Source organism: Dunckerocampus dactyliophorus, chromosome 19, assembly GCF_027744805.1.
Source record: "Dunckerocampus dactyliophorus isolate RoL2022-P2 chromosome 19, RoL_Ddac_1.1, whole genome shotgun sequence".
Taxonomy (NCBI): Eukaryota; Metazoa; Chordata; class Actinopteri; order Syngnathiformes; family Syngnathidae; genus Dunckerocampus; species Dunckerocampus dactyliophorus.
Genome location: NC_072837.1, coordinates 20,207,188 through 20,234,057, shown reverse-complemented (window position 1 = coordinate 20,234,057; position 26,870 = coordinate 20,207,188). Strand labels below are relative to the sequence as shown.

The 26,870-nt window shown below is 46.6% G+C and overlaps 1 protein-coding gene across 3 annotated transcripts in view; it reads right to left on the bottom strand.

The window, feature by feature from the left end:
• LOC129172436 (kelch-like protein 29) overlaps positions 1-26,870 on the bottom strand; it is a 241,953-nt gene that overhangs the window by 161,412 nt on the left and 53,671 nt on the right. For all 3 annotated transcript variants that reach the window (XM_054762143.1, XM_054762142.1, XM_054762144.1), the window contains exon 2: positions 9,508-9,822. In XM_054762143.1, coding sequence (XP_054618118.1) covers positions 9,508-9,783 — 276 coding nt within the window. In that variant the 5' untranslated portion in view covers positions 9,784-9,822. The remainder of the gene's footprint in view (positions 1-9,507; positions 9,823-26,870) is intronic.

Genomic DNA, 26,870 nt, shown 5'->3' with positions numbered 1-26,870 from the left:
CGCACATCTGCAATAATAAAAAATAATAAATAAACAACCGGGCCCGACCAATACGGATTTTTGGGGGGAGATACCGATATTAAAGAATGCAAAAATCCCGATTAAACCTTTAAAAAAAAAAAAAACACTAAACCTTATTAGAGGCCTCTATAGTCACCTTTACACTCCGGTTACCAAACATAGTCGACATAATAAGACATAAAAGACATAAAAGACATAGAAAACCTGTTTACGACCTTCCAAATACAGTTTTAACATGATTAGAGCCCTCTAGACATGAACTAACACCCCTATGGCCACCTTTACATTCCTATTACCCAATATAAGACATAGAAAACCTGTTTACAACCTTCTGAATGGGCCCTTTTGACATTAATAGACCCTCTAGACATGAACTAACACCCCGATAGTCACTTTTACACTCCTATTATCCGATATAGTAGACAAAGTAAGACATAGAAGACATAGAAAACCTGGTTACAACCTTCTGAATATGTTTTTAACATTATTAGAGCCCTCGAGACATGATCTAAAAGTCCTAAAGTCACCTTTGCACCCCATTACCCACTATTGTAGACATAACAGAAAATAAGACATAAATAAGACATACTATAGGCTTACACACGTTAGCATTGGGAGAGTCTATTATTGTTTTCTTTCTCTGATAAATCAGTCAATTTAATCGATTAATCAATTGGCTCCAATCATGCTTTGCTAAGAAAAACACTCTATAAGCTTAATTGTAGTAGAAAAAAGTAAAAATAAAAAAGTTAAGGCTTGTGGATACCGTATTAGTCTTGAGAAGCACAAAGTGGGTTTGGGAAAAGCAGATATGGTGCATGTGTAGTTGTTTCATGCTGGTAACACCACACGGTCCAACTGGTAGAATCAAGGCCTTCCTGCTGTGTTGACAAACTAAATTCAATCAGCACCAGAAGAAGCGGTAATGCAGCTACGACCCTTTGGACCAATAAAACCCATTTCAACTTGTGTGAGATTCACAAGGAGCGCCAGTCTGCGCCCGGTGCGAATAAGCATGCAGAGAGGGGCGGATTTGAAGCATCAAATGAAAGGATTAAACCATGTATGAAATCCATGTTTCAGTGTGCTCTCTGTGGGGAGATACTTGAACCAATATTATGCTCCGCCAGATAAAAGAGTCCAGCTTTGGCCCGTGTTTAAACCCAATAAAATCCTTCCACTCTGGCTGGCTGAAAGCTCTAATAGTCGTGTTTCACCCAGCATGGAGGCAAATTACAGCACCCATCTGGGCTACAACTTTCCAAGAGGCAAGTACGGCTCGTCAACAGGCTTTTTCTGATGACTGATGATAGCTTTTTGCTTTGGCCCATCATCCAAAATAATCACATTAGCTGCACTTATCACTAAATGTCTCCTCTTTTCAATCAAACACTCACGTTGTCCTCCTCGTCCAACGTATTGGACCTATTTAACATCCATGCAAGAGAAGGGCAACTTGGACACACTTTAGAATATCGAGGAAAAGGCTTCTTGAGACGTCATCTGTACTTCTGTGAAGAAGGTGTCGGACGTTTCGCTCCTCATCCAAAGAGCTTCGTCAGCGAACTAATAAGTGCTGGTAGCCTAGGCCTTAAATACAGTAAGAGTGGGCGGAATTGGTGTGCCAACACCCTCCTCCTATTGGTTCCTTACACTAAGCCTGGGCGGAGTAGTGGTATAATCCTATCCTGCTGTTAACACCTCCGATAAAAGGGAAGTGTCGCTCCCTGAATTGGGTATGAACGACTCTGATACTGGCTCGTTAACATTTATTGCTCTGGCTCGGCCCTGGCTTCACCTCATTTGCAAGACTAAGAGCTGTGGGTTTTGCGGTGGACACCAATATCAAATTTACTCGCGAGGACACTAAAGAGAACCAACTAGCCTTCTTAGACTGCAAGGTAATTATAGGAGAGGACAGACAGCTACTTCCAGAGGTCTTTAGAAAGGCCACACACACTGACCAATACCTGCTTTTTGAATCAAACCATCCACTACAACATAAACTAGGGGTTATTAGGACCCTTCAACATAGAGCGGAACAAATACCAACTAGTGCTGAGGGAAAGAAAAAGGAGACACAACATGTCCAGAGAGCGCTGTCAACCTGTGGGTACCCGTGGTGGGCTTTTAACAAATGTCAAAAGAAGAGAGTAGGGAAAGAAACCCAAAAGCCCACAGAAGCAAAAAGGAGAGGAGTGGTAGTCCCTTATGTAGCGGGGGTCTCCGAAAAACTCCAGAGGATCTTATGGCAACACAAAATTCCTACCTATTTCAAACCAGTAAATACCCTGAGACAAAAATTAGTGCATCCTAAAGACAAGACTCCAAACCAAAAACAGAGCAATGTGGTCTATTCCATCCACTGTAAAGATGAGGAATGCAAAGAGCACTACATTGGGGAAACTAAGCAAATGCTCCAAAAAAGGCTTGATCAACATCGCAGGGACAATTCTAGTGGTCCTCAATCAGCAGTACATCTACACCTTAAAGTTACCAATCACTCTTTTCAGGACAGCGAGGTAAAGATTTTGGCCAAAGAAAACAGATGGTTTGAAAGAGGAGTAAAGGAAGCTATTTTTGGCAAACAACAGAACCCATCATTGAAGCGGAATGGTGGTTTGAGGTTTAATTTGGACCCTGTGTTCAGCAGGTTACTGAGACCAAAACCCACAGCTCTTAGTCTTGCAAATGAGGTGAAGCCAGGGCCGAGCCAGAACAATAAATGTTAACGAGCCAGTATCAGAGTCGTTCATACCCAATTCAGGGAGCGACACTTCCCTTTTATCGGAGGTGTTAACAGCAGGATAGGATTATACCACAACTCTGCCCAGGCTTAGTGTAAGGAACCAATAGTAGGAGGGTGTTGGCACACCAATTCCGCCCACTCTTACTGTATTTAAGGCCTAGGCTACCAGCACTTATTAGTTCGCTGACGAAGCTCTTCGGATGAGGAGCGAAACGTCCGACACCTTCTTCACAGAAGTACAGATGACGTCTCAAGAAGCCTTTTCCTTGATGGACAACTCCTGTACGACTGAGAGCCTACACAGACACACTTTAGAATAGTCAGTGTACAGCCATTACCGTCGAAATACACCAGTGAGTAGCAGCATGGTGGTGGGACAGTCATGTTCTGAGGCTGCACGAGTGCTGCCGACACTGGGGAGCTGGGGTTCTTTGAGGAAAAATGACATGTGAAGCAAAAACTGAGCCAGACTGCGGTCTTACTGAGCTAGCAAGCTTTCTGCTGTGTGGAGCACAACCTCATCACTCACATGCTGATATCACTGAATGAATCTCACTTCTACGCCAATGATATCCATCTGGCCTCACTCAATACCAAAGACGTGTTTAGACGTCTTTTACCTTTTTTGTGCGAGAGGCAACTGCACACTAATAGAAGTCACTGGCACTGCAGTTTTAAGCCATAAAAACGGCCACAAGGTGGCAGAAATGCATTTGATAAGAGCTCAGCATGTAAAACACACTCGACAGCAAGGAGGAAGTAGAAGAGCGTGCAGGAGTGTAGCGTGCAGAAGGTTACGCACTGTAGGGACATTTTAACGCGTGCACACATGCACATACACGCGTGCACACACACAGCTGAGCACGAAATGTGAAAATTGTAAATAATTCATTTATATTTGTAAATGGTTATTTTGATGTAAAGCAAGCCTTTTTTGTGTTGTTTGTGTTGGTGTTTAGATATCTGAGCTGTCACAAAAAACATTTGAGTCAAAGTGAAAGTTATGTTTGAAATGTATCTTTTCACAAAAAGCTACGTTTCTCCCTTTTTTAGTTGGGAAGTGATATTTCCCTGAAACTTATCTATGTTCTACTGATGATTACTAAAGAACGCAAAAAGGTAGAAACAAACTTTTTCTTTCTGATGAAAGACGGGAGTCTAATGTATCTTTTGCTAGGTTCCATGTTTATATAACCATACAACACAATAATCTGTGTGCCTTGAAAGATCAGTCTAAATCATCTAAAACGGCTGCTACTGAGGATGTTGTCGTTTGAAAAATGGCTGGGATTGAATGAGTTCATAAAAATGTGTGCTAAAATGTAAAAAATGTTAAAAAAAATGTTAAAATGCTAAAAAAATTTTGGCCTAAATGAAGCATTTCCAAGCTTATAAATGGTTAAATGAAGTCAAACACAAATATAAGGCATTCAGAAGACACATGTGATATGTAGTATTTTACACTGGTCACTAGGTGTCAGCAATATTACATTGAGGAGATAATAGCCACTCCAATAAGTACTGGACAGAAACTGAAAGAAAAAAAGGAACAACAAGGAGCTCTCCCAATGTTAGCATGTGTGGGACTATATATGTTTGATCTGTTACTTTAAGGTCTTATTTTCTCTGATTATATCTACTACAGTATATTGGGAGTGTAAAGGTGACTATAGGGGTGTTATTTCATGTCTAGAGGGCTCTAATCATGTTAAAAAGTGTATTGAGAAGGTGGTAAAAAGGTTTTCTATGCTCGAACTGAAAAATGTTTCCATGTATAAATAAGGAACTGTACTCCGCAGAAATTCACTCATGGTCGGGTCTGGAAACAATTAGCCACCCTAAATGAGGGACGATTATGCTCACTTTTGTGGTAATACTCCCATTACTATGGTGAAAATGGTGTTTTTACGTAGGCCTATACAGTAATGCCTCATTTATTATTGGTTCCAGACCCGACTGTGATAATCTTAGTGATCCAAATCTTGAGACCAATTGAAAACTTGCTAGAATGATCATTTTGCACATTTGGATCTTAATGAGGTTTTAAGTAGAGCTACAACATGCAAAAACAAGAAGGGGGGTTGAGACAAAAAGCATTTTGAAAAAGTCATATCTTGAAAACAACAATTCAACTGAAATAGGCTGTTCATCAGCTGATCAAAAGTTTAAGTTCATCACCCAAAAAATAACCAAAAACTCTCCAAAGCAGAACAAAAATGTTGTCAGTAGGACTCAGTAATGAGGAGCTCCACCGTTCTTGTTCATCACTTCCAAAATGGCTTTGGGCATGCTTGATGCCAGTGTTTCCAGGAGGCTAGTGGGAACATTGCTCCAAGTGGTGAAGATGGCTTCACCAAGGGCATCAACTGTCTGGAACTGATGGCCATTTTTAGAAACGTCCCTTGCATCCCCAAATGTTCTCTATGGCATTTAAATGAGGGGAACATGCAGGATGGTCCAAAATAGTGATGTTATTCTCCCTGAAGAAGTCCTTGGTCAAGCGAGCATTGTGAACTGCAGCGTTATCCTGTTGAAGAACCCAGCTGGTACCACACACACGAGGGCCCTCGGTCATGAGGGACGCCCGCCCCGACATCTGCATCCGTTTGACGACCCCGCACCACCTGAAGCTCCGGTGTTCCACTGAATGAAAAAGCACCCCAGACCATGATGGACCCCCCTCCGCTGTGCCCGGTAGAAAACATCTCAGGTGGGATCTCCTTGTCATGCCAGTAACGTTGGAAGCCATCTGGACCGTCAAGGTTACATTTTTTCTCATCAGAGAATAAAACTTTGTTCCACCTTTCAATGTCCCATGTTTGATGCTCCCTGCAAAGTCTAAACGGGCACTTTTGTGGTGTTTTTTGTTTTTTAAAGCCTTTTCCCTCAGATGGCGTCTGATGGTTATTGCACAGCAGTCGGCACCAGTGAGGGCCTTCATGTGGGTGGAAGACCGCCCTGTGTCTTGATGGACAGCCAATGGGATGCTCCGGCTCAGCGCAGGTGTGATGTTCTTAGGTCTACCACTTGACGTTTTTGTTCCATGCTGCTCAGGATCTTTCCAAAACTACAAATGACTGATTTCCTGCTCCCAACCTCAGCAGCCATGGCACGCTGCGAGAGGCCTTGCTTATGCAGCTCCACAATCCCACCACGTTGAAAAAGAGAAAGCTTCTTAGCTTCACCATCAGGAGGGCATGACAGTGGGAATGATGACACCACATCAACATTTGGAGCACATTTGGGCTTTTATAGCCTGTGGTCTTAAACTTTTGATCAGCTGATGAACAGCCTATTTCAGTTGAATTGTTGTTTTCAATAAATGACTTTTTCAAAATGCTTTTTGTCTCACCCCCCCCTTCTTGTTTTTGCATATTGTAGCTCTACTTAAAACCTCATTAAGATCCAAATGTGCAAAATGATCATTCTAGACATTTTTCAACTGGTCTTACGATTTTGATCACGAGTGTACTTACACTCGTTAGAGCATAGAAAACCTGTTTACCACCTTCTAAATGCGCCTTTTAACATGATTAGAGCCCTCTAGACATGAAATAACACCCGTATAGTCACCTTTACACTCCTATTACCCAATAGAGTACACATAAGAGAAAACAAGACATATAAGACATAATGTCAACTCACATGTTAGCATTGGAAGAGTTCTTTGTTCCTTTTTTACTTCCTGTTCTGTCCAGTACTTCCAGTGGGGGCTATTGTCTCATTAGTGGAACATTACTGACACCTAGTGACCAGTGAGCACTACAAATCATCACAACACCTTTGAATGTGTCTTGTAAATGTCTTCTATTTGTATTTGACTTCATTAAGGCCAAAAATGCGTACCATTTGCTTACATACGCATATTTTTCCAGTACAATATGCCGTATTCAACCACCAAACAGCGTGATTTAGTCTTTTTTTTTATCGTGATAGAGCAAAGCCATGAAATACGCAGCGCAGGGAGGCGAGGGATTATTGTAGTCCAAAACAATCCTATTCCCTCCAGCCTATAACCTGCAAAACCATTTCCTCTCTACCAAAAACTGTCCAACTTATAATAATAAAACATATATCCAGTATACAGTATATACACATACTGTATATTTAGATATATTTCACAAACACATTGTTGATGATTCTTTCAGTCTAGCTTGGTGGTCCAAAGCAATCCCATCTTTAATAATCCCAATCCCCAGGAAGGAAGGTGTGGTATTAATAAAGACCAGTGTAGTAAAATGAGTGTCTTGTAAAAGGTTTACAGTGTTTGCATGTAAGCGATAATGTGCTGAAGCGGCTTTTTATGGTGCTTGTTTAAGAGGAAGCGTAGTTTTTTATTGGCTGGCATCAAAGGTGAGCATCCATGACGACGACAACAACCCTGAAAAACCATCGTAAATAATTAACAGTCCGACATGGGACGATGTGGAAAACTCCCAAATGAAGTGCAGCCTGCTGTTCCGTGCGGTTAGCTTTACACGGGGACAGCCAATAACGCCAGATGGTACATTTGTCATGTGCACCTTCACATGCCGAAAATACACATACACCCGTCCCACGTTACACCCATCCACACTGGGACTGGTGGTCTTTTACGGGCTGGAGATGATGAAGCGTTGCTTTTACACGTCAGATGCAAACGCTAGGAAAGTACTGACTCGCCAACAGCTTTCAACCCATTTGACCCAAAGGGAGCGGGGAACCAGGATGGCGAGCCAGGCACCTGAGGCGTTGGCGCACTGCAGAGACGCCCGTGTCGCTTGTAATTAAAGCTTAGACGAGCTGAGGCCAGTTTGCCTTTTAGACACGCACACTTTAGCAAATAGCCTGACGGGGGTGGGGGTGGGGGGTTCTGGTAGAAACAAACATTGGTACTCTTTAGGGCTGGGACATATGGACCAAAACTCACATCCACATACATTTAGGTTGCATATATACGATATATACTGTATCACAAAGAAACCACAGCTAAGTTGCTTTATTCAAATAAATACTAAATTACTAAATACTGATACTAAAAAGGATGTTTTAGGACATTTTAAAGCTTCATGCAAGATGCACATAAAAAAAATCTCATCTAAAAATAGCCTCTAAAATAAAGTATTAGCAGGCACTGGTGGTCCCTCAATGATGACAACAATGGTGGGAGTGGCTCAGACCCGGTGGGGAAGTGTGTGATCAGGTGACTGATTTCCAAGCAGTGCATCCATTGGAGGCGGCTAGCAGTGCAGCGGCCATGTTTCCTGGCGCCACATATGGACTTAGCAGGGGGGTAGCACCATCTTTTATTCACTCCAACTAGAACAAATATGTTATTTTGGACTTTAAATGTTATTCATTCTACGGATGTCCCCACCCAAACTTTTGGCTTCCGATCAGTTCAGATCAGATTTTTATTTTTTTTATCGCCTTGCAATGCGGCACGATTCTTTTTTTTTATATAATCATCTTTTGTGACAAACATGAATTTGTGGAACTGAATATGGTTATGAAAATAGCATTAAAAAGAATGCAAGCAAAGTATTTAAAGAATGTACTATTTTATTCCACAGCATGACCAACAATATTGTTTGGCTTTTGGAACAAACCTCTGGGAGTCAGCTCCCTAATCCAATAAAAGAGCCAATAAAAGTCCATACAATAATGCAAAATACTTTTAGGTTACGACCAATCATTTGAGATGGCTATACATCCATTTGTGGTGTGATTTAGAATATATTCCTTTTTTTTTAACAAACTTTCTTCAGCGCTACAGTCATTTAGTGACGGCCCCTCGTATAAACGAGCAGCAGGTAGAGCAGCACTTCCTGTGCAAGCAGTGTCAGAGCCAGAAATGTTTGATTGGGGTGTCCAAGGTGAGACCATTGCTCACATGGGGGTGGCAATAAATTGATACCTGAAATGTCTCAATGGCCAGTGGGGTGGCCACGCCCACCATTTATTTTAGTTTATTTATTCATTCTATTTATTTCAAGTGTAACAGCATGCCTTTCACACCAACAGCTGAGAAAGCACCATTTTAGAGCGCATGCAGAGCTAGATAAAGCTGCTGAATCCTGCCCATTGCTACTTCAAATGCTAACACTGCCATCTTGTGGAGTCAAAGCCAATGCTTTTGGAAATGTAGTGGAAATGTCCCGCTGACTTCCAGGTATGATGTCCATGTAAAAAGTATTTCATAACCCCCCAAGAGACTTGGCCGAGTGCCTTCATATCATTTTTCTTCTCTCTTAAAAGACTTGTTTTTTTTGCCAGGAAACTCTGGCGTCCAACTGAGTTCCCTGGAATTGGTCATGTAAGCAGATTGTTGAAGTGTGGGATGACATGCGGAAGGACAGGATACACACGTAGTGTGTACAGTATCGTCAGTGGGGGCCTTGCTAGACCAGAACAAGCATAAAGCCATCAGCAGATATCAGCATTTCCACTTCATGCTTTCATCATCACGCAACACACTTCATTTGTTTGCTCTCATGGAAAAGTCCCACCGAGCATCATCCTGAAGGTCATTTGCATAATCAAAGAGGACAATTAGCGAGGAGGTCGAGGCTGGGAGGAACGAGCGCCGTCGCTTGGCAGGCGAGGAAAATGAGGACGGAAAGGAAAAGTGTTGGCCGCCTTCAAAGGATGGTGAGCCGAGAAGAGAGACAGGCGGAGGCCAACCGTGACGACGAGCGAGCGGCGGGAAGTTAAGAGACGCCAAGGAACCTGACAGGAGAGGCGGAGGAGGTGCCTACCTTGGCTGACGCTGGCGCCACCGAGCCCGCCGCCGCGATGCCTCGCTTGGCCACGATGTCGCCACTGGACGTCGTCACGGCAACGGTGGCGGGCGTGGGCAGGAGGGAGGCAATGACGGGCAGGGGAAGGAGCCCCGGGCGGTTGTTGCCGTTGACGACGGCAGAGGCACAGCAATGATTGGCTCCCCCATTGTGGAGGCCCCCCGACGGGCGGATGTCCCTCCGCTCCCATGGCGCCCGGTAGTCCCGTTCAAAGCGGTGGTGGTGGCGTGACATCACTTCCTCTTCCTCTCAGCGGGAACAACACGGGCAGGCCTGCAAGGACAAGGTCAAGGAGAAAGTATAGGTCAAATTTAACCTGGGGGGTAGGGGTTGAGTTAAGCACAAAAAGAGGGTGGGGCATTCATTGAGAGCAGGCGATAATTGGAAAGGGACTGTATTTTCCTAAATGTGACTTTTCTACACCATTTTCCACCCCCTGTTCGATCCCCGACCCCGCCATTGAAGTTTTTAGACATTACAACAATCATTCTGCAGTTTTACTTTTCAACTTTCAAATTCTGCCGTTTTTAGTCTCAGCTCATTGATCATTTTTAGGACTTCCCACATTTTCCATAATTCTATCAAATGTCTTGTGACATGTTTCCCAATTGAAAATGTAACGTCACATGTACCATTCTGCCCAGTCTGTGCACGGTGGCATGGCTCAGGTCGTACAGTGTCATCGCCCAAACTGATGGTTGCTGGTTCGATCCTCAGTTGATGAACGGATTTCAACATTTAATCTTCAGTTCAGCCTTCACACCCAATTTGTAGTGAAACCGCTTCATCTACTCACATGTAACAAGTTCACTTAAAAAATGCACATCTCTTTGCCCCCATAGCAAGTATATTGCACAACACAGCAGCAGCGACAAAACCAATGTTGTAATATCGTCAAGGAGCATAAATGGCGCTGATGAGCCGAGTGTCTGTGACTTTCACACCAACAGCTGAGGAACCAACATTTGCCAGTGCATGCAGAGCGAGATAAAGCTGCTGGGTGCTGACCCGGTAAATCACAGACAATCTTTCTCACAGCAGTCCCTCAAATTCAGACATCAGAGTCGTAATGGTCAAGCTTGCCTGCACATTTCATCCTAACGTGTCTTTTGGAGCACATCTTTGTGCACCAGTGCCAAAGTCTTCCATCTGGACGGACGGACGGACGGACGGACGGACGGATGGATGGATGGGTGGGTTCATGGATGGATGGATGGGTGGATGGGTGAATGGGTGAATGGATGTGTTGATGGGTGGGTGAATGGATGGATGGGTGGGTGGGTGAATGCATGGATGGATGGATACTTTATTAATCTCCAAGATCATACAACTCCTTTGCTAAAATGAAAACTTAAGATTCAATGTCCTGATTGATGAAGTGATTGATTGATGAAGCTCTTTCCCACTACATCCTGGCCGTGGTGAAGCACAGCTTTAAGGGGGAAAAAAAAAGAAGGATGTCACTCTCGGATGCTTTTTCCTGTCTGCTGTAAGCTCCCCCCTTAATAACCTTGAGTTTTCCAAGAGGATACAGTTGTATTAGCTCTCAGAATATGCGAGGCGGAGAGAGGCACACGGCGCTAGTCCAGCGGAACAATGGCAACGCTTGTGCCAGGTAATATTCTCTCTTATCTGCAGAGCCGCACACCTCAGCTGGGAAATAAGAAGGGGCAGCCGGGTAATTCTTTGCACAAACTAGCCAGAGAACAAATATAACATTTAAAAAAAACAGACATTATCTCCTCTAGACTTGGGATTGTGGCTGGAGCACATTTGCATTGAGGCATTGAGGTTTTATCATTGTATGCTTTCTGGCGAGAGAAGTGGGATCACGCTGCTCTGCATCTATTGTGTACACCTGAGTCCCCAATATTTCATGTTCTTTTCTAAGCTGGTAATGCACTGTGGCTAGTCTTGACGTGTCCTTGGAATAAATCACCAGTCCTTTGCGGAGGTGTAGCGCTCCCCTTTCGTGGCGGCGCGTGTGCACTTTCATTTCATCAATTAAGCATCTCAAATTGCTGCGTCTCACATTCTGTCACTCCCTCGCCCGAGCAGCACAAACCATCACGTGCCTCCCTGCCAATGGCAGCTGTGTGTGTGTGTGTGTGTGTGTGTGTGTGTGTGTGTGTGTGTGTGTGTGTGTGTGTGTGTGTGTGTTACATTTGCAAATCTGGATTATAAAGTGGCTAATTACAGAGTTTTAAATTCCCTCCATAACAGTGAGGCAGCATCGCCTCTTAAATGTCCATCTGGATGGGTGGACTACTGCTCCTACCTGGGGTGGGGGGTGGAACCCGACACCCAATACACATGTGCTGTCTGCCAGACGCCATGAAAGGGAGAATTCATCACATCAACAACGACACGCAGCCGCACTCTGGGGAGGCGCCGCCAATGGAGATTTGCACATTTCTTTCAAATCCAATCATTTTCAACAAGCGTCTCGTTTGGACGTGGCGGCGGGAAGTATGACGCTCACAACACAAACGACATCCCGAAAAGTCACAGTTTACCATCTTTAAGTGTAAAAAAAAGTCAAGCCCTGTTAAACACAACACAATCCCACATCCTAACTAGCAGGGCATGTTTTTTTTAATCACTTTAACCCTCTTCACTGCCTTGCAAGTGTAAAAAGAAGTTAACCCTTTTGTTAACTTTTGCAACTGTCATGCAAGTGTAGAAATCCATCTTCTTCTGCTTATCCAAGGTCGGGGCGTGGGGGCAGCAGCCTGAGCAGGGAAGCCCAGACTTTCCTCGTCCAGCTCCTCCCGGCAGATTCCGAGGTGTTCCCTGGCCAATCTCTCCAACGTGTCCTGGGTCTTCCCCGAGGCCTCCTACCGATCAGACATGCCCTGAACACCTCCCTAGGGGGGCATCCTGATCAGATGCCAGAGCCACCTCATCTGGCTCCTCTCAATGCGGAGGAGCAGCGCTTTTTTTTTTTTCAAGAGAGTTTTATTGTCATGTGCATAGTAAAACAGCAGTTATACTATGCAATGAAAATCTTATTCTGTTCATTCTCCCAAGAAAAGAAAGAAAACACAAGAAAGAATAAGAACATAAGAAACATAAACACATAAACATAAATACCAATAAATTAAGCAACAAAAACAGAAGAGACATTAATACAAATAAATACTACAAATAAATAAATAAATAAATAAAGTGCTATGAGTGTGTGCGTGTGTTGCGTGCGGCGTGTGTGAGTGCTTCGTTGAGAAGTCTGATGGCCTGTGGGTAAAAGCTGTTTGCCAGCCTTGTGGTCCTGGACTTCAAACTCCTGTAGCGTCTGCCTGACGGTAGGAGTGTGAATAATGAGTGTTGTGGATGTGTGCTGTCCTTGATGAGGTTGTGTGTTCTGCGTAGGACTCTAGTTTTATAAATGTCTTGCAGTGAGGGGAGGGCTGCCCCAACAATGTTCTGTGACGTCTTGATCACCCGCTGGAGTGCCTTCCTATCACGTGTTGTACAGTTACCGTACCAAACAGTGATGGAGGCGGTAAGGACACTTTCCATAGTGCATCTGTAGAAGCAACTCAGGATTGTGGTGGACATGCCAAATTTCCTCAGTCTTCTCAGGAAGTACAGTCTCCTTTGGGACTTCTTCAGAATTTGTTGGGTGTTGTGAGACCAGGTGAGGTCCTCGCTGATGTGTGTGCCAAGGAACTTGAAGGTTTTCACCCTCTCCACCTCAGTCTCATCAATAAACAGGGGTCTATGCGGCTCCTTTTCCCTTGTTCTTGGGTCGATGATCATCTCTTTAGTCTTATCTGTATTGAGAAGGAGATTGTTATCACGACACCAAGCTATGAGGTCCGCCACCTCTCTTCTGTATGACGTTTCGACACCACCAGTGATCAGTCCGATGACTGTAGTGTCATCCGCAAATTTAAGGATGCTGGTGTTGTTCTGGGAGGCCACGCAATTGTAGGTGAAGAGCGTGTAGAGGAGCGGACTCAGCACACACCCCTGTGGGGTCCCAGTGCTCACAATTCTTGAGCTGGATGTGCGATTGTGGACTCTGACTGACTGGGGCCTGCCTGTGAGAAAGTTAAACACCCAGTTACAGAGGGAGGGAGACAGGCCAAGTGTGAGGAGCTTATCTGTGAGTTTGTTGGGGCTGACTGTATTAAATGCAGAGCTATAGTCTATAAATAGCATTCTGACATATGTGTCCTGGCCCTGTAGGTGAGAAAGGGCTGTGTGGATGGCAGTGTTGACTGCATCATCCGTGGACCGGTTCTGGCGATATGCAAACTGTTGAGGGTCCACAGTTGCCGCGGGGATGCTCTTTTTGATGTGGGTCATGACTATTCTTTCAAAGCACTTCATAACAATAGGAGTGAGTGCTATAGGGCGATAGTCATTCAAGCAGGTCACGTTGCTCTTCTTGGGTACGGGCACTATGGTGGTGGACTTAAAGCAGGTCGGTACAGATGCTTGTGCAAGCGACAGGTTAAATATGTCAGCAAGCACATCAGCTAGCTCTGATGAGCAAACCCGAAGTGCACGTCCTGAGATGTTGTCTGGGCCTGCTGCTTTTCGTGGGTTTGTTTTGTTTAGAACCCTGCGCACATCAGCTGATGTCACCATGAGAGGTGCGTCCTGTGTGCTCCCCAGGTTCAGCCACCCTCTCTGCTCATCAGAAGTTTGGGTGTCAAAGCGGGCATAGAACTCGTTCAGCTCATCTGGAAGTGTGGTTTGGCTGGACGTGGCTACGCTACTCTGCTGTCGATAGTCTGTGATGTGCTGGAGCCCCGCCCACATGCGCCGAGGGTCTGAGGTGGAATAGTAGCCCTCCAGCTTCTGTCTGTACTGTCTTTTGGCCTCCCGTATGGACCTCCTCAGGTCATATCTGGCCTTTTTGTAGTCATCAGCGGTGCCCATGACAAATGCAGTCGAACGAGCACGTAGCTTAGCCCTTACATCACAGTTCATCCACTGTTTTTGGTTAGGGTATTTTCTGTAATACTTGGTGGTGGTAACAGTCTCTATGCATGTGCTAATGTAGCCAGTAACAGCAGAAGCATATTCATCCAAATCAACAGTACACAGTACGCTTCTACTCCGAGTTTCTCTCAGATGACAGTGCTTCTCTCCTTCTCTCTACGGGAGAGCCCAGCCACCCTACGCAGAAAACTCATGTTGGCCGCTTGTACCCGCCATCTTGTCCTTTCGGTCACGACCCAAAGCTCATGACCAGAGGTGAGGGTAGGAACGTAGATCCAACGGTAAAGTGAGAGCTTTTCCTTTGGGCTCAGCTCCCACTTTGCTCCAACCGACCCAGGCAGAGTTGGTAGTGATCTCATGCAGCAAAAAGAAGTTCAAGTTAAAGTTGTCATGTATGAACGTGCAATGCAGCATAGCAGAGTATATGTGTCAGGTTATCTGCTGTATATTTCCATACGTTGGCATTAGCATCAGAGGCAATAAAGACTATGATCTGCTGTCACCTCAGAGGATTCTTCCTGCTTTGCTTTTTATTCATTCAGTCAATCCGCTCTCAAAAACTAGAAAGCCCCTCCCTCACGCCCATGGCTTTCACTGCTCGGGACCGCCTTTGATTCGTGGTCTTCTTCTTCTTCTTCTCGCTGGAGCGATGCGAGTGCGACACGATGTGGAGATGACGTAATTGCTGTCACAGCCTGCTGAGAAGCAGCACGCGTACTTCAAGGGCAGCGTGATTGAATGAAGGCGCCATCAGGCTATGAGATGAGCGCTGATTTGCAGGCTGTTTATCCTTTCACGCCAGCCAGTTTTGACTGCAAGGTCAGCGGCGTGAGCGTGACCGCCTGTTTGTGTCCTGCATGAAGCTGTCCATCAAGACCATATGCTGCATGCCTCTCCACTGCTCAGCACTCAGTGCTTAGCAGCGCACACAAACGTCAACATTGCTCAGCACCATGCATGAAAACAAACATGGTGCATGTATGGCCTGCAAATGGCAAAAACATTTTAGAACGTGAAAATAAATCACTGAAAATACTCTATATATAATATACTGTATATTTCATATTATTACATATGAAATTATATATTATATACAATTCCAAAATGTATTTTTATAATTAAAAATAAAACTTATTTTTATATATTGTATTTTAGAAATAAAAAATAGAAAAACATTTTTCTACTTTTTACAATTTAACAATACACATTTGTTTTAAAAAACATTTTTAGCAGTTGTATTTTGTTTCTGTTTCCTTATTTTATCACCTCCACAAGACGTGTCATGAGTGGTCAGCATCCAGCGGACCTCATTTACCTCTGCATGCGCTTTAAAATATGGGATTCTGAGCTGTTGGAGTGAAAGTAATATTACATTTAGTAACATTTAGTTAGACGTGTGCCACCAGCCGTGCTGTTCTTTATGATGAACCATCAATGCTGGCGGAGTGGCCCTATTCCAACATTGGTTCTCTTGCTGCCGTGTTATGCAATATCCTCATTAAGGAGCGGCGTCTGTCACGCCGTGGCGTCAGGCAACACATCGGCTGCGTGTGACACAAAACCACATGGGAAAACACGGGAAGATGTGAGGAAAGATGGAAGGCAACAGATGGACGTGGACGCCAAACAGAGACGGTTGTGAGCAAGCAAATGAAGAGAAAAGTGCGTGTGCGTGTGCGTGGGTGCGTGTGTGTGTGCATGTGTGCGTGAAATATGCGATGTTTGCCTTGCTGGCACATTCCGAACACGCCTGCTAGCGATGCGCTCCATTTCCACTCTGCGCTCGTATTTACCTCCATTGACCCGGCATCTGCCGTGCTCTCACACGCATGCATGCGCACACACATGCATGCACACGCACACCCCACACGCATGTCAAGTTCTTCTGTAATTGAGCCTGGCTGAACTTAGAAAGGCTGAGAAGATGGTCAAGGACACCAGGTGGTTTTTTAGATGGTTCGTGGTATCATACATGTCACAGTATCAACTTTATGCAATCAGTAGTATCACTATCATCATATTCATGTTAGTATCAGGGTTATGAAAGCCGTGTACTTATATCATCATCATAAGAATCATCATAAGCTTTGACAACTATTGCTGCAAATAAGTCTATTTTGACCCAACACACACACACACACACACACACTAGTGATGAATTCATCCAGTGAGTGTGTGTGCTATAAATGTGCAGTGTAAGTGGATGTGCTGTAACGTGCACAAGAACAAGACATGCTGTAAATGAGCAGCCCTGTGAGACACACGCACACACACACGCACACACACGCACACACACACACGCACACACACGCACACACACACACGCACACACACGCACACACGCACGCACACACACGCACACACACGCACACACACGCACACACACACACACACACAAAGCAGTGAATGTGCTGACAGTTCCTCCAGGACAACACAATGTTCATCCTGACATTTAAATAGCAACACACACACACACACACACACACACTTAGTTCATCTCAGCATGATGTTTGCACACACAAGTCAGCACAGCCAAGCAATAAAAGGGCAAACCTGCACGAGAAAGCTCTTAAGCGTGCACCCGCTGCCATGTAGGACAACACAAAGATGTGGGAGATGTTCCTCTTCTGGTTGCAAGCAGCAGAAACACCACTAGCAGCTATTTTTACTCTTTTTACTCTCGTAAAGAACACGGAATCACGGGACGAGAGCAGGAGAGTGTCAGCTTTTGGAAAGTAAAAAGAAGGAAATACCACAGCAGGCGATACGGCCATACAAAGTGATACCATATGATCATGATATCCTGCCATACAAAGTGATACCATATGATCATGATATCCTGCCACACACGTTTGCCATTTGGCAAAATAATCTTTTTTATTTCCCAGCATCAAGAAAAAAAGATTCTTCACACATACTTCAATGAATGAATGAATGAATACATTATTTCCTACTGAACAATGAATGAATAAATGAATTTCCTATTGCCTTAGTTTTTGCACGTGTGGTTTGCGGTCGGACATTTGAAATAAAAAGTGAGGTAAAAATAATAAAAGAACTTTCGCCTGCGTGGGAATGATATAAGGAGGCCATCTTTTGTGGGGGGAGCAAGCGGAGATGAACGCCGCTGCTTTTCAGCCCCCTTTTTGGGATTGATTCTTCGCATTAGCCGATCCAATTAATCCCAGCGGCTTGAGGAGAATTAGTACTTCCACTACAATCGCTACACCTCATTAGTGCTGTGAAAGGGACTCGGAGACGGCGGCAAGGACCGTAATAAATACAGGACATCTCAAAAAAAAAAAAAAAAAAAAAAAAAAGCCCGCAGGCCCCATCCTCGCTATTTTGCAGCCCAAATAGCTTCTGCCGGGGTGATTAATAGCGACACGGCGCCCGGCTTTACTTAAATAGCTGCCGTTACGGGACAACTGGGAAGCGTTAGACTCGCAAATAAATGTGAAGCACGAGGTAATCAGCGGTCGTTCCGACAAGGATCAGGTGCTAATCTTGAATCCGAGAGCCTTTCTCACACTCCGCCATCCTCTCATTGGATCGTGGCTTGACAGCTGCGAGAGGCACACGGCTAAAGATGCCATGTTTTGGTTTTCAGGCGCCAATCACGCTGTGTGCTCATGTGAGTTTATTCTCAGCGGGCCGTGGCAGATGTCGCCTGTTCCCTCCCTGCTCCATCCTTTCACAGGTTTCAGTGTTCCCCAAACAGAAAAAGCAACAACGCACACTTTTATTGAGATTTAACATCTGCAAGTATGTTCATCACACACCTGGCCCAAGTTGGACAAAATGTAAGAGTTAGCGTAGCCGCATGTGGGTGTGTCCTCGCATTGACTCACCAGAGCAGGAATGGTTCTGGTTCTGGTTCTGGTTAGACTTGTTTGGAACATGCATACAGTTTACATTGAATGCTTCATGTCGCAGTGGAATGCTAAGAAAACGATGGAAATGCAATGATGTCATCCATCTCTGCGAGCTACATTCTAGGTTTCAGCTAGCAACCTTAGCATAGCAGGGATCACCTCAGTTGCCATGGTGATGCCCCGCTTCTTCCCCGGTTTCAATTTGGCTTCATCGCCATAGCGATGCTCCCTGGGCTAGATTCCAGCCTGACCTCCCGGGAACCAACAAAAGACTCAACGTTTAGGTTTATCCCAGCCTGTCATGAGCGGGACTTATTGACTTTCTGCTCTGCCGGTGGGTCTGCGAGGTCAACGACAGGCTGGAGGGTGCACAGAGTCTACACGCTGTTCCCTAAGACCCTTCAAGCTGGATAGATAGTATTCCATCAAACAGAAAGAAAGCTTGTGTACGCACAAAACGGGGCTGAAAAGTTGCAGATGCCGTTTTCCACGTCAAGTATGCGATGCATAAAAACACCTCCTGACGTGAGAATATAGGAAATGGTCTGTGACTTGTGGAGCGCTTTCCACCTCCAAGGCACTCAAAGCGCTTGGACACTGCTAGCACATTTACCTACAGTACTGATGACCTTGGACACTGCTAGCACATTTACCTACAGTACTGATGACCTTGGACACTGCTAGCACATTTACCTACAGTACTGATGACCTTGGACATTGCTAGCACATTTACCTACTGATGATGCAGCATCAGGGCAAACGGGGGGTTCAGTGTCTTGCCCGAGGACACTTCCACATGATCACAGGAGGACGGAGGATCGAACCCGCACCTACCACACCGGTACACCACCTTTGGAGCCTGCGTACGCTTGACACGGCAAAAAGGCCACACGCATTTGAAGTGAAATCACGTTAGAAATAAACGGAAGCCAATAAAGATTTATGATGAAAACATCAGTGGAAAGAGTCCGCCATGGTTCCATGACATTCGACTGCACACGCATGACATGACACGATATCACATTCACCAAGGACACATTCTAAGTCTTTACAGTCTTGGCTGCGTTTGATGCGTGTTGAAATGCGACTTTTTACGTGGCCGTTCACATGACCAAAAAATACGACTTGTTAATGTCAACACGAAGCGGTAACATTTTATATGAAGGTGCTTTTAAGAAGCTGTAATACGCAGTGATTCAAGTGAATACACCTGCTAGTATATTCATCGCATTATATATGAAATGCTTATTTGCAGTAATAAGCCTCTTGAGAAGGATTTATTAAAATGGGATATTTCTTGACAGTATTGCTCAGGTATTATGAATCATTATTATTATTATTATATGTGGGATATATGTGACCTGAGCGTCCAGACTGCGGTAGACGGGATACATATGGGACTTATACCTACATACCAACCAGCCCTGAGTTACATTTGAAACACTGGGAATTGTAGCGTTCCCACTGACGGAACTAATGAGATCCAGGTCACGAGTAAAAAAAAGAAAGAAAGGGGAATTGAGCTGCCTCACTGTTCCCAGTCTTACTTTACGGCTGTGAGGCCTGGATATCCGCCTGGGTTCTTAGGCCTAAACCGGACTCTCCAAGACCCAAAATCTTCAGTTACTGGAAATTACACATGTGAAAAAATGAGGACACCCCTCGCTGCAACTCGTCTACTCCTGAACCCATGCATGCAAAAGAGTGAAAATGTGTGGAAACATGCACCCCTCCTGTGTTACCTGAGACTTAGACAAATGGACCCCATGGTGGCGCTGCTATTAAAGCCCGTAGGTGCATTTCTTACACACCTTCATGTGGAGAGGAGAGACGATGCTGAGAGATGTGTGTGTGTTCTGAGCTGCTGTCTGGTGGCCGCGTTCAATAAATAAAGTTGGCAGAAGCAACAGGAGAAGTTTCCTTCTTTACTTCGGAGCTGAATAACACTGACAAGTTAACAGACTAGTAGCGAACGGAAAAGAAGACGGCTTTGTTTGTGTCGAATACAGAAGATGAGGACTTTGTTGGATTTGTGGATGAGGATTGATCAAAAATAACGTGAGTACATTCTAAAATACTTCAATTAAGTACAACCGAAACCAGTTTTGCTCCCGCTGCCGCATGCATGCTAGCGTGTTTTTTTTTTTTTTTATTGTAGCGTCGCTGGGAGCACGTCCTGTTCCCAGCCTACTTTGCGGTAATGTTTTGGTGCAAATGCTCTTAAAGTTACATGTTTGACCAGGAAATAGCAAGCTCAAAAGAAGACAGCTTTTTTATGTGGAACAACTGACAGTTTGTGTGGATCTTGTGAATGATTGTGACTGAGCTAGGACTCAGTAATTAAAGTCTACACACGACGGCTTCATTGATTGAAAAACAAAACTTTTTCGTGCATGAAGCTTCTACTTGAGTCGGTAATTTGGCCGCTATATACAGTCAGATATTGACCAAGGGAGACAAAATGGGTGGCCGCTGGCCACGTTGGACAGGTGACTGCTATACACAGGGTCTATAACATGTAAATTTGCTGCGGGGGATTTTTCAGTGGCTGCTATAGGCAGGTGGCCGTTCTATAAAGGTGGCCGCTAAGGGGTGTCCTTACCGCCTCCATCACTGTTTGGTACGGTAACTGTACAACACGTGATAGGAAGGCACTCCAGCGGGTGACGTCACAGAACATTGTTGGGGCAGCCCTCCCCTCACTGCAAGACATTTATAAAACTAGAGTCCTACGCAGAACACACAACCTCATCAAGGACAGCACACATCCACAACACTCATTATTCACACTCCTACCGTCAGGCAGACTCTACATCAGTTTGAAGTCCAGGACCACAAGGCTGGCAAACAGCTTTTACCCACAGGCCATCAGGCTTCTCAACAAAGCAGTCACACACGCTGCATGCAACACACACGCACACACTCATAGCACTTTATTTATTTATTTATTTATTTATTTATTTATTTATTTGTGCATTTATGCATTTATTTATTCATTGGTATTAATGTCTTTTCTGTTGTTGTTGCGTAATTTATTGGTATTAATGTTTCTTATGTTCTTATTCATTTTCTTGTGTTTTCTTTTTTTGGGAGAATGAACAGAACAAGAATTTCTGTCACAATTTGCTAGTGACTACCGTTTGTTGTGGTTGTCACTGCTTTGGTACCTGCCTTCTTCTGGCTTGTTTCTCTTTTTTTGTTGCAGTTACACCTTAAGCGGGCTGGAGGCGGGGACGCTGGGCACACCTGTTGCTAATTCTCGATACTCATTTAAGCCGACTACCCACAGCTGTCAGCCGCTGGTTTATTGTTTCGCCTCTGCTGGCTACACACCCGAGTGCTTCTGCTAGCACTCCTTGTTCCATGCCAATTTGGACCTGCCGCCTCCCTGCCGTCCAGCTAACTTCTGAGTTTGTACTTTTCTTCATGGTGTAACTTTCATTTGCCTTTTGGTCTCTGTTTTTGCCACAACACCATCGCTTTCTGTTTTTGGAACTACTCTCTCTTGCATTTTTGTTATTAAAAGTCCTGTATCACCACACAAACTCTCAGCCTCTGCATCTGGGGTCCTAACCACACCGAGAACTTGACAGAATAAACCAGCCAGCAATGGACCCCGCGGAGCCCGAGCCCATTAAGTTGGCGCTGCGTCACCAGGCTCAACGCCTGGGCAGACAAGAGGAACAACTTAATGCTTTGGGTTCGTGCGTTAAAAGCCTAGCTGACCAACAAGATGCTCGCATGCAGGCTCTGGAGACACAGCTCGGCGCGTTGGTCGCAACCCTACAGCAAGGATCTTCCACCACCACACCACCCGCTAACCCTGAGATACCCACAGAACATTTGCCCTCGTCAGACGCCATCTTACCTGCGCTCGGCTCAGTGCTGTCCAAACCCGAGAGGTTCTCCGGTGAGTCCGGTGAGGTACACATCTTCCTCACTCAATGCGAGCTCCACTTCGAGCTGCAGGCGGCTGCCTTCCGCTCCGAGCGGGCACGGATCGCCTTCATCATTTCACATCTGACTGGCAAAGCAGGGGAGTGGGCCACGGCGGAATGGAGCCGCCGATCTCCCACTTGCTCGTCCTATTCAGCCTTCACCAGGGCGATAGAACAGGTATTCCAACGGACTCCTCCCGGGCGCGACGTGGCACGCACTCTACTGCGGATAAGTCAGGGACGCCGCAGCGCCATCGACTACGCCGTCGAGTTCCGCGCACTCGCGGCAAAAAGTGATTGGAACGCCACGGCCCTGCTGGATGCATTTTTCACTGGCCTGGCCGATCCCATCAAGGACCAGATGATTCCGCTGGAAACCCCGGCAACCTTCGACGACCTCATCGCCTTGGCTGTCCGCATCGAAAAGCGCCTCAGCGACCGCCATGCGGACTGGGGACGTGTCACCCCCGGCGACAGCCGCGCCGATTACAAGTTCCAACAGACACCGCCCCGGACATCCGCCTACATGGAATCCACTCCTGCACCTCGGCTCGACGAACCTATGCAGCTGGGAGGGAGTCGTCTCACTCCTGCGGAGAGGAATCGCCGCAAGCTCCTCCGCTTATGCATCTACTGCGGCCAGGCAGGTCATTCCCTCTCCCGCTGTCCGGTCCGCCCCGACAGCCCACGCACCCAAGCTGCACATCCACGCTCTCCAAGCGCGTCCGGAGACACGCCCCCCCGGATGACATCAGCACCTGACGCGGCTGGTAGACTACAACTCCCAGGTACACTCTCCTGGTCTACCAAACAATTAGACATTAACCCTTTCATTGACTCAGGGCAGATGACAATTTTATTGATGAGGGTTTTGTCAAACAACATTGTGTTCCCGAGGTTAAACTATCTGATACTAAAGTTGTGCGTTCCCTTGATGGGCGTCACCTTGCTACTATCACGCACCAAACCACTCCACTTCTTCTCCGCATTTCTGGTAACCACTCGGAGACCATAAGTTTCTTAGTCATTCCTTCCCGTTCAGCACCCATCGTATTAGAGCTTACCTGGTTGCTCAAACATAACCCCCACATTGATTGGGCTAAAGCCACCATTATTAATTGGAGTGTTTTTTGTCACACCCACTGTCTCAAATCAGCATGTCCACGAACTCCACCCGCCCAGATAGAATTGCCGGAAAGAATTGATCTCACCTCGGTACCCTCAGTTTACCACAACCTCCATGAAGCATTCAGTAAAGAAAAAGCCCAGTCACTTCCTCCTCACAGACCATATGATTGTGCCATTGAGCTACTTCCCGGTGCTACCCTCCCATCCTCGCGGCTATTTAACATTTCCAAACCTGAAAGGGAAGCGTTGGAGCAATATATCGCCACATCCCTCACGGCTGGCCTCATTCGTCCTTCATCGTCCCCATTAGCTGCTGGGTTTTTTTTCGTGGAGAAAAAAGATAAGTCCCTCCGCCCTTGTGTAGACTACCGGGCTCTCAATGATATTACAGTAAAGAATAAATACCCATTACCGCTCATGGATTCCGCATTTAACTCCCTCCATTCCGCCAAGATATTCACTAAGCTTGACCTTCGTTCCGCCTACCATCTGGTTCGTGTCCGAGAGGGTGATGAATGGAAGATCGCGTTCAATACCCCTCTCGGACACTTTGAATATCTAGTCATGCCTTTCGAACTCACCAATGCTCCAGCCGTGTTCCAAAGCTTTATAAATGACGTCCTGCGAGACATGGTCGGCCGCTTTATTTTCGTTTATTTGGACGACATTCTAATTTTTTCATCCTCACTCGAGGAACACACCCAGCACGTTCGTCTGGTCCTCCAAAGGCTACTTGAGAACAAATTATTTGTTAAGGCAGAGAAATGTTCTTTTCACTCGTCGTCCGTTTCCTTTCTGGGGTTCATTGTGGAACAGGGCCAAGTTAGTCCCGACCCAGCCAAGATCCAGGCTGTGGTCGACTGGCCCGTTCCTACATCAAGGAAGCTTCTTCAGAGGTTCCTAGGCTTTGCCAATTTCTATTGCCGATTTATTAGGAATTTTAGCAGGGTCGCAGAACCAATGACGAAGCTCACATCTGTTAAAGTTCCTTTTAGGTGGACCCCAGAGGCAGACGCAGCATTTAGTAAGCTAAAATCTTTATTCACCTCGGTTCCTGTGCTCATTCACCCTAATCCCTCCTCTCAATTCATTGTCGAGGTTGATGCGTCAGACACCGGCGTAGGGGCCGTCCTTTCCCAGCGCTCGAGCGACGACCAGAGGCTCCACCCCTGTGCCTTCTTCTCCCGCCGCCTGACCCCGGCCGAACGCAACTACGACATTGGCAACAGAGAATTATTGGCACTCATCCTGGCGTTGCAGGAGTGGAGGCACTGGCTGGAGGGTGCTGAACTCCCGTTCATCGTTCACACTGACCACAAAAACCTGTCATACCTCCGCTCCGCTCAGCGTCTCAATCCCCGACAAGCACGATGGGCCCTTTTCCTCACCCGGTTCAATTTCACCCTGACCTACCGCCTGGGCTCCCAAAACAGCAAGCCCGACGCCCTCTCCCGACTACACGCACCGGCCCTGGAGCAACCCCGCCAGGAATACATCGTCCCCCAGTCCCGGATCCTGGGTGCCCTTCAGTGGGATATCGAGCGGCGGGTGGCCAAGGCTGCTGAGGAAATCTCCGCCCCTGAAGGTTGTCCGGCTGCACGGCTGTTTGTCGTCCCGGGACTCCGCTCCGAGGTCCTCCGGTGGGCCCATGAGTCCAAGGTAGCATGCCACCCCGGAGTCTCCCGCACCGCTTTCCTCCTGGCGCAACGGTTCTGGTGGCCGTCATTCCGAGCGGACGTCCAGAAGTTCGTGGCCGCCTGCCCAGTCTGCGCGCGGAACAAGCCATCTCATCTGGCTCCAGCGGGCTTCCTGCGACCGCTCCCCATCCCCTCCCGCCCATGGTCCCACATAGCACTGGACTTCGTGACAGGACTTCCACCATCTAACGGAAATACAGTCGTCCTCACCATAGTTGATCGCTTTTCGAAAATGGCTCACTTTATAGCACTCCCTAAGCTCCCCTCGGCCCTGGAGACGGCAGACTTACTAGTCTCTCACGCCTTGAGACTGCATGGAATCCCCCTGGATGTGGTCTCAGACAGGGGACCACAATTTACATCTGCTGTCTGGAAGGCGTTCTGCAAAGCCCTCGGAGCATCACCCAGTCTGTCCTCGGGCTATCATCCACAGAGCAACGGTCAAACCGAGCGAGCCAATCAGGACCTGGAGGCGGCCATCTGCTGTGTTTGCCATCAACAGCCCGCCTCCTGGTCCCTCAACCTGCCGTGGATCGAGTATGCTCGCAACACCTTGGTCTGCTCCGCCACGGGCCTGTCCCCGTTCCACGTCGCCTATGGTTACCAACCTCCGGCATTCCCATCCCTGGAATCAGAGGTGACGGTCCCCTCCGTGGCCGCCCACCTACAACAGGCCCGCCGGGCCTGGCGCAACACACGGGCAGCCCTTGGTCGGACATCAGAGCGCAACCAACGCCTAGCCAACCGCCACCGCTCAGTTGCCCCTGATTACAAGCCAGGACAGAGGGTGTGGCTTTCTTCCCGTTATTTACCCCTCCATGTTGACTCAAAGAAGCTCCAGCCCAGATTCATCGGCCCTTACCCCGTGGATCGTGTCCTGAACCCCTCCGCTGTTCGACTCCGTCTGCCAGAATCTCTCAGGATACATCTGGTTTTTCATGTTTCACTCCTTAAACCAGTTACCACCAGCAACCTCAGCCCTCTGGAGGTGCCTCCCCCTCCCCCCAGGATGATTGAAGGCCACCCAGCATTCACGGTCAAGGCCATTTTGGACGTGAGAAGAAGGGGCAGGGGTTTCCAGTATTTGGTTGACTGGGAGGGGTACAGCCCCCGAGGATCGTTCATGGATTTCCCAGTCCCTCATTCTCGACCCCACCCTCATTTCGGACTTTCACAAGCGTTTCCCAGAGAAGCCAGGTAAGCCGCCGGGTGGCGCCCATTAAGGGGGGGGGTACTGTCACAATTTACTAGTGACTACCGTTTGTTGTGGTTGTCACTGCTTTGGTACCTGCCTTCTTCTGGCTTGTTTCTCTTTTTTTGTTGCAGTTACACCTTAAGCGGGCTGGAGGCGGGGACGCTGGGCACACCTGTTGCTAATTCTCGATACTCATTTAAGCCGACTACCCACAGCTGGCAGCCGCTGGTTTATTGTTTCGCCTCTGCTGGCTACACACCCGAGTGCTTCTGCTACCACTCCTTGTTCCATGCCAATTTGGACCTGCCGCCTCCCTGCCGTCCAGCTAACTTCTGAGTTTGTACTTTTCTTCATGGTGTAACTTTCATTTGCCTTTTGGTCTCTGTTTTTGCCACAACACTATCGCTTTCTGTTTTTGGAACTACTCTCTCTTGCATTTTTGTTATTAAAAGTCCTGTATCACCACACAAACTCTCAGCCTCTGCATCTGGGGTCCTAACCACACCGAGAACTTGACAATTTCATTGCATAGCAG